We start from the raw sequence: 19886 nt of genomic DNA on the forward strand, positions 1-19886 counted from the left end.
GTCGGAGGGGGTTCCATTTCCTTTGTAGAAACAATCTGTGTGCAATTATATCCGTACTGATTGTGTGTGGAGGAAGAATGTTCACAGATTTTGGGACTAGTGTGTGTTTGCGTGCATGTGTGTGTGTGTGCGTGTGTGTATGTGTGTGTGTGTGTGTTGGGGGCGTGGTGGGCTGCCAACCATTTGTTTTACAGATGAGGGAAGGATGTGGATGAGGAGGAAGCTTCCTCTTCTTCGAGACGTGCAGGAGTAGGCAGGACTGCAGCTGTGGGCCTTTTGATTAGTGGAACGTCTTGGAGCGTGACATACGTACACATGTGCACGCGCACACACGCGCACACTCATTTCCATCCTGTTGAACAGAGGCAGCTGGGTAGGTCTTTCAGCCCATATTTAAAAATAAATTCTCACATACTCACACAAGTGCATACACACACACGCACACACACACACACACCCTTGGCTGCGCAGGTGTGTGATTTAGACACCAACGTAGATCGGAGATATCATATCTGTTAATGTAGTACAGTTGTTGCTGTGTTGGCCTTTTTCATCTTATTTGAGGTGCAGAAACGACTGTTTCATCTTATTTGAGGTGCAGAAACGACTGTTTCATCTTATTTGAGGTGCAGAAACGACTGTTTCATCTAATTTGAGTTGCAAAAATGACTATTTCATCTTATTTGAGGTGCAGAAACGACTATTTTTATCTTATTTGAGGTGCAAAAATGACTATTTCATCTTATTTGAGGTGCAAAAACGACTATTTCATCTTATTTGAGGTGCAGAAATGACTATTTCATCTTATTTGAGGTGCAGCAACAACTATTTCATCTTATTTGAGGTGCAAAAATGACTATTTCATCTTATTTGCGGTGCAGAAACGACTATTTCATCTTATTTGAGGTGCAGAAACGACTGTTTCATCTTATTTGAGGTGCAGAAACAACTATTTCATCTTATTTGAGGTGCAGAAATGACTTTTTCATCTTATTTGAGGTGCAAAAATGACTATTTCATCTTATTTGAGGTGCAGAAACGACTGTTTCATCTTATTTGAGGTGCAGAAACAACTATTTCATCTAATTTGAGTTGCAAAAATGACTATTTCATCTTATTTGAGGTGCAGAAACGACTATTTCATCTTATTTGAGGTGCAGAAATGACTATTTCATCTTATTTGAGGTGCAGCAACAACTATTTCATCTTATTTGAGGTGCAAAAATGACTATTTCATCTTATTTGCGGTGCAGAAACGACTATTTCATCTTATTTGAGGTGCAGAAACGACTGTTTCATCTTATTTGAGGTGCAGAACAACTATTTCATCTTATTTGAGGTGCAGAAATGACTTTTTCATCTTATTTGAGGTGCAAAAATGACTATTTCATCTTATTTGAGGTGCAGAAACGACTGTTTCATCTTATTTGAGGTGCAGAAACAACTATTTCATCTAATTTGAGTTGCAAAAATGACTATTTCATCTTATTTGAGGTGCAGAAACGACTATTTTTATCTTATTTGAGGTGCAAAAATGACTATTTCATCTTATTTGAGGTGCAGAAACGACTATTTCATCTTATTTGAGGTGCAAAAATGACTATTTCATCTTATTTGACATGCAAAAACGACTAATTCATCTTATTTGAGGTGCAAAAACAACTATTTCATCTCATTTGAGGTGCAGAAATGACTATTTCATCTTATTTGAGGTGCAGCAACAACTATTTCATCTTATTTGAGGTGCAAAAATGACTATTTCATCTTATTTGCGGTGCAGAAACGACTATTTAATCTTATTTGAGGTGCAGAAACAACTATTTCATCTTATTTGAGGTGCAGCAACAACTTTTTCATCTTATTTGAGGTGTAGAAACGACTGTTTCATCTTATTTTAGGTGCAGCAACAACTATTTCATCTTATTTGAGGTGCAGAAACGACTGTTTCATCTTATTTGAGGTGCAGCAACTGCAGAAACAACTATTTCATCTTATTTGAGGTGCAGAAACGACTATTTCATCTTATTTGAGGTGCAAAAATGACTATTTCATCTTATTTGAGGTGCAGCAACAACTATTTCATCTTATTTGAGGTGCAAAAATGACTATTTCATCTTATTTGCGGTGCAGAAACGACTATTTAATCTTATTTGAGGTGCAGAAACAACTATTTCATCTTATTTGAGGTGCAGCAACAACTTTTTCATCTTATTTGAGGTGTAGAAACGACTGTTTCATCTTATTTTAGGTGCAGCAACAACTATTTCATCTTATTTGAGGTGCAGAAACGACTGTTTCATCTTATTTGAGGTGCAGCAACTGCAGAAACAACTATTTCATCTTATTTGAGGTGCAGAAACGACTATTTCATCTTATTTGAGGTGCAAAAATGACTATTTCATCTTATTTGAGGTGCAGAAACGACTGTTTCATCTTATTTGAGGTGCAGAAATGACTTTTTCATCTTATTTGAGGTGCAGCAACAACTATTTCATCTTATTTGAGGTGCAGAAACGACTGTTTCATCTCATTTGAGGTGCAGCAACAACTATTTCATCTTATTTGAGGTGCAGAAACGACTGTTTCATCTTATTTGAGGTGCAGAAACGACTATTTCATCTTATTTGAGGTGCAGAAACGACTTTTTCATCTTATTTGAGGTGCAGAAATGACTTTTTCATCTTATTTGAGGTGCAAAAACGACTATTTCATCTTATTTGAGGTGCAGAAACGACTGTTTCATCTTATTTGAGGTGCAGAAATGACTTTTTCATCACATTTGAGGTGCAGCAACAACTATTTCATCTTATTTGAGGTGCAGAAACGACTGTTTCATCTCATTTGAGGTGCAGCAACAACTATTTCATCTTATTTGAGGTGCAGAAACGACTGTTTCATCTAATTTGAGGTGCAGAAACGACTGTTTCATCTTATTTGAGGTGCAGAAATGACTTTTTCATCTTATTTGAGGTGCAGCAACAACTATTTCATCTTATTTGAGGTGCAGAAACGACTGTTTCATCTCATTTGAGGTGCAGCAACAACTATTTCATCTTATTTGAGGTGCAGAAGCGACTGTTTCATCTTATTTGAGGTGCAGAAACGACTTTTTCATCTTATTTGAGGTGCAGAAAAGACTGTTTCATCTTATTTGAGGTGCAGAAATGACTTTTTCATCTTATTTGAGGTGCAGCAACAACTATTTCATCTTATTTGAGGTGCAGAAACGACTGTTTCATCTCATTTGAGGTGCAGCAACAACTATTCCATCTTATTTGAGGTGCAGAAACGACTGTTTCATCTTATTTGAGGTGCAGAAACGACTTTTTCATCTCATTTGAGGTGCAGAAACGACTTTTTCATCTTATTTGAGGTGCAGAAATGACTTTTTCATCTTATTTGAGGTGCAAAAACGACTATTTCATCTTATTTGAGGTGCAGAAATGACTTTCATCTTATTTGAGGTGCAGCAACAACTATTTCATCTTATTTGAGGTGCAGAAACGACTGTTTCATCTCATTTGAGGTGCAGCAACAGCTATTTCATCTTATTTGAGATGCAGAAACGACTGTTTCATCTTATTTGAGGTGCAGAAACGACTGTTTCATCTTATTTGAGGTGCAGAAATGACTTTTTCATCTTATTTGAGGTGCAGCAACAACTATTTCATCTTATTTGAGGTGCAGAAACGACTGTTTCATCTCATTTGAGGTGCAGCAACAACTATTTCATCTTATTTGAGGTGCAGAAGCGACTGTTTCATCTTATTTGAGGTACAGAAACGACTTTTTCATCTTATTTGAGGTGCAGAAACGACTATTACATCTTATTTGAGGTGCAGAAACGACTTTTTCATCTTGTTTGAGGTGCAGAAATGACTTTCTCATCTTATTTGAGGTGCAGAAACGACTATTTCATCTTATTTGAGGTGCAGAAACGACTATTACATCTTATTTGAGGTGCAGAAACGACTGTTTCATCTTATTTGAGGTGCAGAAACGACTATTACATCTTATTTGAGGTGCAGAAACGACTATTTAATCTTATTTGAGGTGCAGAAACGACTGTTTCATCTTATTTGAGGTGCAGAAACAACTTTTTCATCTTATTTGAGGTGCAGAAACGACTTTCTCTTCTTATTTGAGGTGCAGAAACGACTATTACATCTTATTTGAGGTGCAGAAACGACTTTCTCATCTTATTTGAGGTGCAGAAACGACTATTACATCTTATTTGGGGTGCAGAAACGACGTTTTCATCTTGTTTCAGGTGCAGAAATGACTTTCTCATCTTATTTGAGGTGCAGAAATGACTTTTTCATCTTATTTGAGGTGCAGCAACAACCTTTTCATCTTATTTGAGGTGCAGAAACGACTTTTTCATCTTGTTTGGGGTGCAGAAACGACTATTTTCATGCGTCAAGTTCGGCTCTGACTGAACTTTGAAGATGAGCCTTAAAGAAAGTAGAAACTTGGAGAGAGTCAGGCAAGGGTTAACAAAACTCTTTTTTTTCTGCCTCCTTCCTTCATAAGAGCAAGGAGGGGTGTGGTTTGCTTTCTGGACACCAGCCACTATCACTCCCCCTCATCCGTTTGTCCCTCCCTCCCTCCCTCCCTCCCTCCCCCTGTCTCTCTGCCTGTGTACGTCAGTGGAGCTAAGAAAGCAGCAGTAGCAGAGGGGGAAAAACTCAGGAAGGACGCAGGAACACAATGACTCTCTGCAGCAGTGGCAGCAGTGCTGCAGTCCCGGTGTCAGGGTTTCCCTCTCCTCTCCTCTGCAGTCAGGGAGAGCAGCTAGCTAGCTAACTAGCCCCAGCTTTGCCGCACAGCCTCCACTGCAGTGAGCCAAAGGCAGCCAAAAGACAACAGGGGCCCTAAAGATCTGAGCGGGGCCCTCTGGTTGACGGACCCTTACCAAGAAGAGGAACTGATTTCTGCCATTTTCCATTCCCTCTCTCTCTCTCTCTCTCTCTCTCTCTCTCTCTCTCTCTCTCTCTCTCTCTCTCTCTCTGTCTCTCTCTCTCTCTCTCGGCCGTGGCGCTGCACGTCCCGCAGGTGTTCTTGAAGGAGGCCCTGGAGCAAAGACTGGAGAAGGAGAGGGAAGAGGTTCGGCGCAGGGCTGGCATGGTGATACGCGCCCACATCCTCAGCTATGTGGCAAGGTGAGTGGCAAAGGGGGGAGCAGTGGGGGGGGGGTGAGTGACAATGACAGTTGTCAGTGTTTGCTTTGTGATAGAGGTGCAGAGCTTGTAGGTTCAGCTCGTCTAGGAATTCCTGGTAATGTTGGTGCCCGTGTGTGTGTGTGTGTGTGTGGGGGGGGGGTGGGGGTGGGGGGTCGTTTTTGCTGCTGTATCTTGACTGTGTGCATGTGTGTGCGTGTCTTTGTATGTGCACAGCACCTGTAAGCAAGTGTTTCTATGGCAAGACCGCTGACTAAACAACAAAACTTTCACTGTGTGTTGATGTACAACAGGCTGCTCACGTGTCAGGATAGATTTATACACCGTCAGTTTGATCTAGATCGTACATGTCATGTCTCCTCGCTTGAACTCATCATGCACAGACAAATGTAGAGGATTCAACAGTACAAATCAAGTTGTCTGTCTGTTTTGCCTCATTAAATCAGATCCTGATTTTCATAGGCTACACAGCCAGCCTGGTATTCCTTCACCTGATGATGCTGTCATGGAAACGAAAAAGTCCATCACTATTGTGGTTTCGGAGTCTGCATAGGCAGATAGCCCCAGGCATGTAAGCTAGCTGCTCTCTACCTGCAGGCTTCCATACACAAGGTGGCATACAGTCCTCTGAAAGACTGCTGGCAGTGCTGTGACGTTATGGGTTCGGTCCCCCTTGAGGCCAACCATGCTGAAGACACTACTGCACGTAACATTATCTCCCGTCGAGGTCTCGGCCTAACACCTGGGTGTGTGTGGACACGGAGGGATTGTTGCAGAGACTAGACCAGGCCAGGGGTCAGTGTGTCAGAGCATTGTGTGTGGTCTTCGAGCAAGTCACGTGTGTTTGTGTGCATGCATGTTTATGTTTGTGTGTGTTCAACGTGTGTGTTTGTGTGGTGTTTTGGACGACGGGGCTTAGTCACAGGGCTAAACACAGCAGCCCACACAGCCGCACTGGCACAACACCAGCTCATCAAACTGTAAACATTACGCAGTTCACAACGTATGGGCCTTTCTCGCCGGTGTGTTTGTGTTACCGGGGAAAGCAGCAAGCCTCAGCAGTGCTGCGGTGTGGCACACTCTAACCATTTGTGGCGACACACACCCTGCCACAGTACCGTCCCGTCACAAAACGAGACGACACTTGACTGAAACAAGGAAAGTGCTGTGGCCTGACACTAACACACGATTGTGTGTGTGTGTCTGTCTGTCTGTCTGTCTGTCTGTGCGTGTGTGTGTTTGATTCCCACCTTTAGGAAGCAGTACAAGAGGGTCCTGTCCAGTGTCGTCACCATCCAGAAGAACTACCGTGCTCACTTCTGGAGACGGGTCTTCCTGCGCCTGCGCTCGGCCACCGTGGTTCTGCAGAAGCACCACCGAGGCCAGCTGGCCCGCTCCCTCTACCAGCAGCTGCGGGAGGAGAAGAAGAAACGAGAGGAGGAGGAGAGGAGGAAGAGGGAGGAGGAGAGGAGACGTGTAGAGGAGGAGCAGAGAAAGCTAGAGGAGGAGAGGAGACGGCAGCAGGAAGAGGAGGCGGAGAAGAGGAAGAGAGCAGAGGAGGAGGAGAAACAGAGGTTGATGGAAGAGGAGCAGAGGAGGAGGGACGAGGAGGAGGAGAGGCTAAGAATCAGGAAGGAGAAGGAGGAGGAACAGATAAGAGCCGCTAAGGAGGACAACAAAAGGTATTGTTCGCTAACAAAGTTAGAAGGTGGTACTTGCAATGATAACCCTAAGGCAAATAAGACCTCCTTATTTGTACGTGGTGGTGTTTACGAGTGACAGCTTTTTCATTCCATTTCTAGGAGCTCCTTGGTGATGAATGGTGCCTATCAGAAGGTAATTAAATTTGAGGAGTGTTCAAACTTTATATAACGACATGTGTTTTGTGATGCTAATGTCATGAGACATGAAAATTGAAGTTCATTTAATTCTGTCTTCTTTAATGCTGTTTCCTCTAATTCCTGTCCCGTCTCCATCCATCAGAAGGGGCTGTCCCAGTGCCTGTCGTACACCTCTGGGCCTGGTCACAGCTCAGACGAGGAGAGCCGTCAGATGGAGGAGATCCTCCGACTGGAGAGGGAGATTGAGCGTCTGCAGAGGCAGCAGGAGGACGGCATGTCCCTTCTGGGAGACGTTTCCCGAGACGAGTTTCGCCAGAGGAGGGATGCCGAGATCTACAGACTGGAAAAGGAAGCGTCGCGTGTGGCCACTGAGTTCCTGGAGCTCCTCGACTTTGGCGGCCTTGAGCCATCTCTCTCCAGCGAGGAGAACCTCCATGACCCAACCGAATCCACAGCCCCTCTGGCGGAGGAGGAGGTGGACGAGGGCTTCCATGCCGAGGATGAGTGCATACCTCTGCCCGACTTCCCTCTTCCAGCCAGGGAGCCCTTAGACCAGGAGGTATTCCAAAGTATTCCTCCTCCTCCACCTGCATTTGCAGAAGGTCTGATGGTTACCGCCTCCTCTGCCTCCTCCTCCCATATGTCTGCTAATGTCTGCTCCATCTCAAACAATGGACCAAGGCATGTCTCTATTCTAGCACCTGAACACTCTTCAAAGGCCCCCTCGACCTCCCCGGCCCCGGGGGCTCCTCCTGTCCTCACCAACGGAGATGGCCAGCTGTACCTGAGGTCCAGCAGAGGGTTAGATGTTGAACCTGGCAGTAAAGAGCCACCTCAAAGCATCCTGCCAGACACAGAATCGGACTATGACCAGGATGAGTTTGAGGAGGCTCAGGGGAGTTCTGGGGCCAGCACCAACGACGGCCACGCCACAGACGACGAGGTTTTACGCAAGTCATCCTGCACCCAAAACAGCCTGGACTCCTTCAGAGGCAGCTCAGACTCGGTGAGACCGCTGAACTAAAGCAGAGGGGCCAGAGGTCACCACTTTCTGACGCTAAAGAATTCAGTTGTCGATAATCACATAAAAATTAATAGTTGGATCAGAGGGCCAATAAAGTTCAGTAATTTACTTGGGAGGATGTTGAGCTGACATGACCTGAATGAGGATTGCATTAATCCGTATCTTCCCCTGCTACTTTTTGCCCCCATAACTCTATGCTGCTGTGGCACCGTCTTCCTTTTCTTATCCTTTCATTCCCCGCATGTCACTTATGACTTGAAAGTTGCTTAGACTCATAGCCGTGAGTTGGATAAGCTTCCCACACATTCGCTACACAAACACCTCTGGGCGTCTCGACAGCGCTCGGCAGCACACCCGTTACAGCCCGAATCTCCCCTGAACTTGTCACAACACTGCGCTGGTGCTGGACTCACACTGGAGCCATGACGCTGGCTGGCTCCGCTGGCGTGCACGAGGGTCCGTTCCCAGATACTGCCGGTTAAGCCGAGCGCTTGGACCAAACAGTGTCAGTTCAGCAAAATGACAGAGGCGGAGAGGGAGGGGGCACGTGTGTGTGTGTGTGTGTGTGTGTGTGTGCATTTTTTTGTTTTATGTGCGTGCATTTATGTGTTTGAGGCTTAGCTTGGCCCTGAGTCAAAGGGAGAGTGATGACTTGGGCGAGGTTTTGGAGAGTCGAGGGGGAGGCGTCAGACCGTTTCAGGGCACTGATTTAAGTCAGGAAGTAACAGAAAGGCGACTGACTCCCTCTGGTATTTGTAAAGAAGACATTTCTCTGTTTACTTTTGATATGAAATCATATCACAACTGTGAGTGCAGAGGTTTTGAAACATTTTAGATGCAAGAGTCATTTGATGACTCCTTCTGAGAGCCAATTTTTTTTAAAATTCCGTTCAAACTGATGATAAAATGTTCCTCCTTTTCACCAGAACGACTCCCAGTGCTTTAGGGGGGGACGGCCCTAACCGTCACGTCTGTTTGTGTTTCAGTTTATCGACAGTGACGAGGACAACGATGGCTATGTGGACACGGATGAGGAGGTGTCCAACGGGAGGGTGAATCTGCTGAACGGCGGGGGGCCTCCCTACTTCCACAGCTACCTCTACATGAAGAGTGAGTGGCTCTTCCAGACCCCCGCCAGCAGGCGAGCAGCCACACAGCTGAGCACAGCATGGGTGTGGGGCGGGGTCCTGACTTCTACAGGGCTCTTATAGGCTCGTCTGTGACTGCAGCACCGCTCATAGTCGGTGTTTCCCTCTGAGCAGTGTTCCTGTTGACATCTGCTTTGTACCACAACCCTTCTTTCTTTCTTTCTTTCTTTCTTTCTTTCTTTCTTTCTTTCTTTCTTCCTTTCTTCCTTTTGTTCCTTTGTGCTGTTCGGGCTACTGGCGCTGTTGATTTTTTAACCACTTTGTAACATTTGCGGTTGAGTGTGTAGATGTTGGTGAGTGTCACATCTCAGATGATACATTTGTGTATTTCTATTTTTTCCTCCCTTTTTCTCCCCAACTACCCCACTCTTCCAAGCCGTCCCAGTCCCTACATACATACATACATACATACATACACACATACATACACGCACATAGTACATACACACACACACACATACATACATGCATACATAGTACGTACATAGTACATACATACATACATACATACATACATACATACATACATACATACATACATACATAGTACGTACATAGTACATACATGCATACATACGTATACATACATAATAAATAAATAAATAAATAAATACATACATACATACATACATACATACATACATACATACATGTGTACACACACATAAATGGATTTATGTATTTCTATCAAGCATTTTTCTCCATGTAGTTGATCTTGGAGATGTTTTAAAGAAGATTGAGGACCAAGTTGTCTCTCTCTCACTCTCTGTCCCTCTGTCTGTCTGTCTGTCTCTCTCTCTGTCCCTCTGTCTGTCTGTCTGTCTCTCTCTCTCTCTGTCCCTCTTTCTCTGTCTGCCTCTCTCACTCTCTGTCCCTCTGTCTGTCTGTCTCTCTCTCTGTCCCTCTGTCTGTCTGTCTGTCTGTCTGTCTCTCTCTCTGTCCCTCTTTCTCTGTCTGCCTCTCTCACTCTCTGTCCCTCTGTCTGTCTGTCTCTCTCTCTGTCCCTCTGTCTGTCTGTCTCTCTCTCTGTCCCTCTGTCTGTCTGTCTGTCTGTCTGTCTGTCTCTCTCTCTGTCCCTCTTTCTCTGTCTGCCTCTCTCACTCTCTGTCCCTCTGTCTGTCTGTCTCTCTCTGTCCCTCTTTCTCTGTCTGCCTCTCTCACTCTCTGTCCCTCTGTCTGTCTGTCTCTCTCTCTGTCCCTCTGTCTGTCTGTCTCTCTCTCTGTCCCTCTGTCTGTCTGTCTGTCTGTCTGTCTGTCTGTCTGTCTGTCTCTCTCTCTGTCCCTCTTTCTCTGTCTGCCTCTCTCACTCTCTGTCTGTCTGTCTCTCTCTGTCCCTCTTTCTCTGTCTGCCTCTCTCACTCTCTGTCCCTCTGTCTGTCTGTCTCGCTCTGTCCCTCTTTCTCTGTCTGCCTCTCTCACTCCCTGTTCCTCTGTCTGTCTGTCTCTTGCTCTCTCTCTTTCCCTCTGTCTCTCTCTCCCTCTCTCTGTGTCTCTCTCTCCCTCTGTCTGTCTGTCTGTCTGTCTGTCTGTCTGTCTTTCTGTCTGTCTCTCTCTCTCTCAGGTGGTCTGATGATCCCGTGGCGGCGACGGTGGTGTGTGCTGAAAGATGAGACCTTCATGTGGTTTCGGGCCAAGCAGGATTCTCTCAAATCGGGTTGGCTGTACAAGAAAGGAGGGGGGATGTCCACCTTGTCCCGACGCAACTGGAAGATGCGCTGGTTTGTCCTGCGAGAGTCCAAGCTTATGTACTTTGAGAACGACAGCGAGGAGAAGCTGAAAGGGACCATCGATATCCGCTCAGCCAAGTAAGGGCCTGTTAACGCACTTCACAGAGAAACTGTTGCTCCTTCTTTTCCTTTAAATTTTCTTGATTGTTGGTCTCTCTACAGGGAGATCGTGGACAACCATGAGAAAGAAAACGCACTGAACATCGTGACTGAGGAGAGGACGTACCACATCTATGCAGAGTCCCCGGAGGATGCCAGGTACATTATATTTACAAATCCCGTTTAGCTTCTTTATTAACTAATTACAGCCATCATGTGAGCTGTGGTTGGCAGAGCTCTGTCTTGTCACCTGGTATGGAAATAAGGTTCCCCCTGCTGGTCACCAGGTGTACTGCATTGTCCAATTCTGCATTTAAGACATTCGCAACCATGTGTCATGGAGTGTCAAGAGAGTATGTGGATTTCCTCCCCAACTAATCACCTCACCAGATGATTTTGCTGATTGGTACATCTTCAACCAGTGAGGACTCACTGATCGGAGAAATCTCCTGATTTAGTGGTTGGTTGGAAGTAAAACCTGCATACTCTTGGTACTCCATGGCACATGGTTGCCTTTGTCTGCTCTGTTACATGTTCACTGATTCTCTCTCGGTTCTCTTTCTGAACTCCTTGTGACCCATCCCAGTGGTTGGTTCAATGTGCTGAGTCGGGTCCACAGCGCCAGTCCAGAGCAGCTCATGGAGATGCACCATGAACAGGCGAACCCAAAGAATGCAGTGGTTAGTGCTGTTTTACCTCATTGCAGCCTGGGCCCCGCAACGTATTCATTTTCAGCTATAATGATGAAGCATGAAACTGAATGCAGTGTGATGCCCAGACTGGGGTCAAATCATACTTTCTAAGTAACCCCCCCAGCATTTGTTTTATCCTGTTCAGAATACCAGCTGGATTAGCTTTACTGTATAGGAACCAATGGGCTCTTAGAAACTAGGTTTCTGGTAGGTTGTCAGTCACTGAAATGTAAGTTGATTCTCAGTTACTTTACTGCAATTTTCAAAATTTTGTCATTAATTTTGTCGTCTCATGAGGCGAACCACAACCATCTGGCACCTAAGTAGGCTAAAACCAACTAAAGAAAGTTGCTTTTAAATAGTATTTACTATGATGAAGTCATATTAACTCCATCACTTTACCTCCAGGGCACACTGGATGTGGGCTTGATTGATTCAGTCTGTGCATCTGATAATCCGGACCGGTAAGAAATTGTTCATAGATTTGACACATATCTGACACGAAGGTGTTGGTAAAACTATAGACTACATTTTATGATACGTGTGTGTGTGTGTGTGTGTGTGCATGCGCGCACTATGTGTCCCGTTCTCAGACCCAACTCCTTTGTGATCATCACGGCTAACCGGGTAATCCACTGCAACACAGACATGCCTGAGGAGATGCACCACTGGATCGGCCTCCTGCAGAAACCAAAAGGAGACTCCAGAATTGACGGACAGGAGTTCCTCGTCAGAGGTTAGTCCGCAGGCACACGCATGCCAGGCTTCGCATGATGTCGTCATGTGCTCCCTGAGGTTGTCCTACCGCAGGTGTTTTAACCAGATGTAATACCGCAGACGTAGTCATGGTACGCTCTGTAGACGATTACACCGTAACTACAGGGTGTGTGTATATAGTGTATTTTCTGTACAGAAGTTCCCAGTTGATCCGTCATGTGCAACAATTACACAAAGTCAAGACAGTGCAATGAAGTGCTTACGTTTGTATATTTTCAATAGTCAAATTTAAAAAGGGATGACGATAGAAAGTATGTAAGAAGTAAAAAAACAACATAACAGTAAGTTCTAATCTTTAAAGGTAAAAAGTGAAATCAAAATATTAAGAACAAAACAGAGGCGCGCACACACACACACACATATATGTATAGTGTGTGTGTGTGTGTGTATATATGTATACATAAAATTATGCAATGTGTCTATACGAATATACAGTAATGCAGTAGTAATAAGGCATTAATAATGGTGCAATCACAGAGGCACAGCAGATGAGTAATATATGTATAATATATTATGATATGTAATATATGTATAATATATTATGATATGTAATATATGTATAACATATATTATGATATGTAATATGTGTATAATATATTATGACATGTAATATATGTATAATATATTATATTATGATATGTAATATATGTATAACATATTATGATATGTAATATGTGTATAATATATTATGACATGTAATATATGTATAATATATTATGATATTTGATATATTCGGATATGTAATATATGTACAATATATTCTGGTATGTAATATATGTATAATATAACAAACAATGAAGTAACAATACAAGAGCTCGTCTGCAAGACGTTTGCCTGACTCAGTGCCGTCTTGGACATCGAGATATTAGGACCATATAACAGGTTCTAATAGATATGAGATAGTCTGTAAATGGGTGAGATACTCTGTAAATGGGAAGATTACTCAATTAAAAACGACTCTTTATGGAGAATCTGTGAATAATGAACGTTTTCCCAACCCGCCGTAGGCTGGCTGCACAAAGAAATGAAGTCAGGAGCCAAGAGCACCTCGCTGAAGCTGAAGAAGCGCTGGTTTGTCCTGACTACTAACTCGTTGGACTATTACAAGTCCTCAGAGCGCAGTGCCTCCAAGCTGGGCACGCTGGTCCTCAACAGCCTCTGCTCTGTGGTGCAGCCAGATGAGAAGGTCTTCAAGGATACTGGTTAGTACCTGGTTACTGTCATGCTTACCCACCAGGAGCCGTCATAGTCTCGTGGAGGTGTTTGAGCGACAGGCTGAGTAGCTGAAAGATGTGAATAAGATTTGAACAAGTCACTCCTGTGGCTCTGTCTGGCCCGCACTGGAAACAGGTGGTCGGATGTGTATATCTGAAAGTCTAAAACTACACCACACAACTCTCCAGTCTGTAAGTCTGGCTGTGTGGAGTTGCCTTCATAGAGGGAAAATAGATATTACTGCTCATCCAAGTTTTCTAAACTCTTTTTTTTGTCTCTTCTGTCTTGTTCCTTTGGCTTACTGTTTCCCCTCGTCAATCCAGGTTACTGGAACATCATAGTCCATGGGCGCAAACACTCCTACCGTCTCTACACCAAACTGTTGAATGAAGCCATGAGGTGGGCATCTGCCATACAGGGGGCTATAGACAGCAAGGTCCCCATTGAGACCCCTACTCAGCAACTCATCAGGGACATCAAGGTATAGAATCCCTGTCACGGACGTCATGTTCACAGCCTACTTCAATACTCGGTGCTCGAAGCCGCGTTAGAGAATATTTAACTGCTTCATGTTATTAGCAGTGAGATTTAAAGTCAGATCTACGCTATATGTCGCTTATAACATCAGCCTGGTGTGTCTGTTGCATTTTAAAAAGAACAAAACGTTTCATTAACATTTGCATGTTGACTTTATCATAACTCGCATCCATTTCAGCCATGCAAGCCTTTACCAGGGACACACACTGTAGGGAAGTGAGGTACCCGAGCTTGGCTCACTTTGTGTGTGAAGTGATACTCCTGTCTTGTTTTTCTACCACTTTTTCTTTTCATATTTTTTAACCTCTTTTCTTCACTTTCAGATATTTACTGTATTTACTGCATCGATATCATTGTGGTTTTACAAAAATGTTTGCCTGTTAACTTGATGACATGTAGTACTGATATTTGCACCCTTTATCATCGTGTTACAGTCATAGGTGCCATTAGGGTCCCATAATAATTCATGCAGACGTTACTGCAGTACCACTGATGCTGTTCTCTGTCTCTTCAGGAGAGCAGTCTGAATGTGGAGGCTGTGGAGCAGACATACTGGAGGAACCCTATCCTGAGATATACCCAGCATCCTTTGCACTCCCCTCTACTACCTCTGCCTTACGGAGATGTCAGCGTCCACTGTGAGTAGTTGAGTGCGACTGTTGATTCTGAAAGGAATAAATCGATGTCAAACACTGTCTAAGTTTTTGGTTTGTAATAAAGTCCTTTGTCTCTCTTCATCCCCTTTTCTCTCAGTGCAAAAGGAGAAAGGCTATGCCAGCCTGCAGGATGAGGCTGTAAAGATCTTCAACTCACTGCAGGAGATGGAGGCAGTGTCAAATCCCGTGCCAATCATCCAGGGAATCCTGCAAACTTGCCAAGACCTGCGGCCACTAAGGGACGAGGTCTATTGTCAGCTGATCAAACAGACCAATCACGTCCCTCAGCCAAACAGTCCAGCCAATTGCGCTCACTGGCACCTCCTGACCTGTATGAGCTGCACCTTCCTGCCCAGCCGAGGCATCCTGCGCTACCTCAAGTTTCATCTTAAAAGGTATTTGGACACTGTCTCCTGCCGTGACATATTGCTTTCAATAACAGCAAAGCCTGAGGGCAAAAGAAGTTAGCTCGGAAAAGCCCAAGTTCGAAGCCCCAGACTGGCTGACAAAATTGTGGATGGAAAAGTGAATGAGCCGCACTTTCTTTCCCCTCCCTCAGCAATCGTTTGTCTCTGAGGTGCCCTTGACTTGAGGCCAGGTTCACCATAATGTCACCAACATCCCATCACTGCTCCATTTTGATTTTGGATGCCATCGTTGGTTAAACACATGAACACGTGAGGGATAACAGAGCACCTTGCCCAACTTTAGTCATTTGCTCTCAAGGCATAGAGGTGGAAAACCAGGAGGTCACAGAAGGTCGACTCAGTTCATCTGGACACGTTTATTGACAGATACGTTTCATCATCATCTAAGTGACCTCTTCAGTCTCACCTGACTGCAGGTGTCCCCACCTTTATAAACAATACAGTGACTGTAGGTACCCCACCCTTATAAACAATACAGTGACTGCAGGTACCCCACCCTTATAAACAATACAGTGACTGCAGGTGTCCCCACCTGTTTATAAGGGTGGGGACACCTGCAGTCATGTGAGACTGAAGAGGTCACTTAGATGTTGATGAGATGTTTCTGTCAGTAAACTTTGCGTCCAGATGAACTGGTTCAACCTTCTGTGATGTTCCTACCTGGATTACTGAGCAGCATCAAGACAAACAGTCGCATGTTTCTGTGCCTGTGTGCTGCAGTAGTCTGCCTGGTCTGCAGAAATACAACAGCAAGAATACTGTCATGGTATTTGTTGAATTTTTGACAAAAGTTTGATTCTGTGTTATAAGAAGCTGATGTGTGATTGGAATAAGAACGTCCTGTGATGCTGTCATGAAAACTGAGCTAGTGACAGGATTGATGTTCAGTAAAATGTAAGTGTTGGCAATGGGGGAATGGCCATCGATTACAACGATAACAGGCCGCTCATCACTTGAAGTATAAATCAAAAGTCGTTGTGACTGACCATCAAATTTAATTATCGCTGGTGGCTGATAATAAATCGGCGAACTACAAACTGTCTTTTATCCTCCAGCTGCTCCAGTGGAGCTGTTCAGTGGCCAGCAGTCAAACGCTGTGGCTCCACCAGACAGTTGTATGAGGTGTTAATGTGTGTGTGGATGTGATGCATGATGTCGTGGGTAAGAAGCATGCTCATTCAGGATTCCCCACATGAGTAAAGGCAGAACAAGATTGTCCATCTTAATCGTACTTGTCTGGACAAATCAAGGTTAAAAGGAGAAAACTCAGAAGAAGTCATGTATGAATACACTGTGGTTTAGCTCAGCATTTGATTGAGTCTATTATTTTTGCTTGGCTTTCCACAGAGCTGTTTGGCACATTATCAAACATGGTTAGTTTTTGGTCACTGTTTCTGTTTTGTTTTGCTTTTTTCTCAGTGGGTATAAAAATGTATTGCAACAACCAGCCATAATATCTGTTGTTTTGTGTGATATAAGGTGGTTAACGCTACATAAGTGCTATTTCTGTGAATGGCTTTTCAGGATTAAAGAGATGTTCCCTGGCACGAAGATAGATATGTTTGCTCACTTCATCGGCGAGTCTCTTAAGAAGACCAAGACCAGAGAGTATGTTCCCTCCCAGGAAGAGATTGTGGCTTTGCTAACCAGGCAGGAAATGACCACCACAGTTTACTGCCATGGAGGAGGCTCCTGCAAGATCTCCATCAACTCGCACACCACCGCTGGAGAGGTAGGCAGGCCGCAAATAGGAGAAGAGCTATGCAGGCCCAGAATAAGGCCCTGAGCATTTTCAAATCACTGTAGGATATGAAGGCAGTATCGGCTCCCACGTCAATCATCACTGTGACTGATTGGTTTTCAGTGTTTCAATTTTGCAACTATATCAATATATATCAATATATGTCTATATATCAGTATATATCAATATATGTCAATATATATCAATGTATGTCACCTCACAGCAAGAAGGTCCTGGGTTCGAGCCCCGCGGTAGTCCAACCTTGGGGGTCGTCCCAGGTCGTCCTCTGTGTGGAGTTTGCATGTTCTCCCCGTGTCTGTGCGGGTTTCCTCCGGGGGCTCCGGTTTCCTCCCACAGTCCAAAGACATGTAGGTCAGGTGACGCAAAGACATGTAGGTCAGGTGATTCAGCCGTACTAAACTGTCCATAGGTGTGTGTGTGTGTGGGGGGGGGGGGTCCTGTGATGGCCTAGTGGTCTGTCCTGGGTGTCTCCCTGCCTGCTGCCCAGAGAACTTCTGGGATAGGCTCCAGCATCCCCGTGACCCTGAGAGCAGGATGAGCGGTTTGGATAATGGATGGATGGATGGGATGGATCAACACTCAATTCCAGAACTGATTACTGTTTCTCTCAATTTCCCATTGATGTAAAACACAACTGGATATTTGGTTTTAGTACACAACAAATAAATATGAGCAGAATGGTCTTGCAGTTTTGCCTCACAGCAGGAGGCTTCTAGGTTCAGTGGTAGCCATTCTGTGCAGCGCTTGCATGTTCTCCTGTGTTTGTGTGGGTTTCCTCATGGTGTACCTGTGTGTTAGCTGAACTGGAGACTTAAGAGGGAAACGATCACAAATTCCAACATTATCTGTATATATAGATGTTGTGGGGTGACACTGCTTTAGCAGCCATGATGCTGAGCTGTTTCATTCTCCCGTTTCAGAGTCTGTGTGACTCTGAAACGTGGCTGAAATTGTGTGGAAAATTGTCCAACTGTGACGTCACTGTTGGACAATCCGTGAATGTGAAAACATACTTCCTGGTTTGCTGATAGGCTGCATTGTGTTAGAAAATGGGAATGACAACGCTGCATACAGCTGTATAATTTAACATTGTTCTTCACATTCTCTTATGCACCGCAGCCTGTTGGCAGACCATTAAGTAAGTTTTCACATCGCAGACTGTCACCAGCGAGCACTTTTGGCACGGTTTCAGAAACATGACGTTGAAAATCAGGACTGTTTCACTTTAAATGTCTCATCGGTATGAATGGGGATTGAGTTATTGTATGCATGGGCTGTGTCCAGGATTGTCCCTGTCTTCTGTCCGGTGCCTGCTGGGATAGGTCCAGTTGCTCAGAACTGGATTAAAAGGGTGCAGGCGCAGAGAATGAATGAATGAAAAAAAAACAAACCATAGTCAAACGTCATGGTTAAGGACCTGTACCGGTGCTGTGTCCAGGTGGTGGAGAAGCTAATCCGAGGTCTGGCTATGGAGGACAGCAGAAACATGTTTGCATTGTTTGAGCACAACAACACCATTGACAGAGCTGTGGAGAGCCGAGTCATCGTTGCTGATGTGCTGGCCAAATTTGAAAGGTATGTTGTACAAATGGGAATCACATTGGTTATATCCAATCTCATCTTCTTCTTCATCTTCCTTCGGCTGCTCCCGTTAGGGGGCGCCACAGCGGACCATCTGTCTCCATCTCTTCCTGTCCTCTGCATCTTCCTGTGTCATACCAGCCACCTGCATGTCTTCCCTCACCACATCCATAAACCTCCTCTTTGGCCTTCCTCTTCTCCTCTTCCCTGGTAGCTCCATATTCAGCATCCTTCTCCCAGTATACCCAGCATCTCTCCTCCACACATGTCCACACCATCTCCATCTTGTCTCTCTTGCTTTGTCTCCAAACCGTCCAACCTGAGCGGTCCCTCTAATATACTCCTTCCTAATCCTGTCCTTCTTCATCACTCCCAGTGAAAATCTTAACATCTTCACCTCTGCCACCTCCACCTCCTGTCTTTTCATCAGTGCCACTGTCTCCAAACCATACAACATAGCTGGTCTCACCACCATCTGGTAAACCTTCCCTTTAACTCTTGCTGGTGCCCTTCTGTCACACATCACTCCTGACACTCTTCTCCACCCACTCCACCCTGCCTGCTCTCTCTTCTTCACCTCTCTTCTGCACTCCCCGTTACTTTGGACAGTTGACCCCAAGTATTTAAACTCATCCACCTTCGTCACCTCCACTCCTTGCATCCTCACCATTCCACTGTCCTCTCTCTCATTCAGGCATAGGTATTCCGTCTTGCTCCTACTGACTTTCATTCCTCTTCAGTAGGAGCAAGATGGGATACATATGTGTGAATGTGATATATCGAATCTCATAATTTATAATGTTTCTCATCATTTGTAATGAATTTTATAATCTATAATATTTCATGATATTAGATTGCAATAAATGTCTCTTCAGGATGTGAGCGCCACAGAAATTTGTCAACAGATCCTGGAAAGCAGAACAGACAGAAAAACAATACTTAGAACGGACAAAAAGAGATGTGTTTAAGTGACGGCTGTGGTCTGATTTTCCCACCAGGTTGGCTGGCAGTGAAGAGGTGGAGGATGATGGCCAGTGGAAACTCTATTTTAAACTCTACTGTTTCCTTGATGTGGAGAGCATGCCCAAAGAAGGGGTGGAGTTTGCTTTCATGTTTGAGCAGGTGAGTGGGCACGTCTTTATGAAATAGTTTGCAGGGCTCTTTTTAGTCAGTTAGGTTGTTAAGTGACATAAGTCACAATCAGAGTTGATGTATTATG

The 19886-nt window shown here is 44.5% G+C and overlaps 1 protein-coding gene across 1 annotated transcript in view; it reads left to right on the plus strand.

Annotated features, from left to right (window-relative positions):
* myo10l3 (myosin X, like 3) overlaps positions 1-19886 on the plus strand; it is a 114077-nt gene that overhangs the window by 90392 nt on the left and 3799 nt on the right. The window contains exons 22-38 of the mRNA XM_056289230.1: positions 5056-5162; positions 6437-6862; positions 6983-7016; positions 7164-8027; positions 9032-9155; positions 10755-10998; positions 11083-11178; positions 11606-11699; positions 12120-12175; positions 12305-12447; positions 13496-13690; positions 14027-14184; positions 14755-14878; positions 14994-15291; positions 16849-17056; positions 18525-18661; positions 19666-19789. Coding sequence (XP_056145205.1) covers positions 5056-5162; positions 6437-6862; positions 6983-7016; positions 7164-8027; positions 9032-9155; positions 10755-10998; positions 11083-11178; positions 11606-11699; positions 12120-12175; positions 12305-12447; positions 13496-13690; positions 14027-14184; positions 14755-14878; positions 14994-15291; positions 16849-17056; positions 18525-18661; positions 19666-19789 — 3432 coding nt within the window. The remainder of the gene's footprint in view (positions 1-5055; positions 5163-6436; positions 6863-6982; positions 7017-7163; positions 8028-9031; positions 9156-10754; positions 10999-11082; positions 11179-11605; positions 11700-12119; positions 12176-12304; positions 12448-13495; positions 13691-14026; positions 14185-14754; positions 14879-14993; positions 15292-16848; positions 17057-18524; positions 18662-19665; positions 19790-19886) is intronic.

The sequence above is a fragment of the Lampris incognitus genome, chromosome 11 (assembly GCF_029633865.1).
Source record: "Lampris incognitus isolate fLamInc1 chromosome 11, fLamInc1.hap2, whole genome shotgun sequence".
In the NCBI taxonomy this organism is placed as follows: Eukaryota; Metazoa; Chordata; class Actinopteri; order Lampriformes; family Lampridae; genus Lampris; species Lampris incognitus.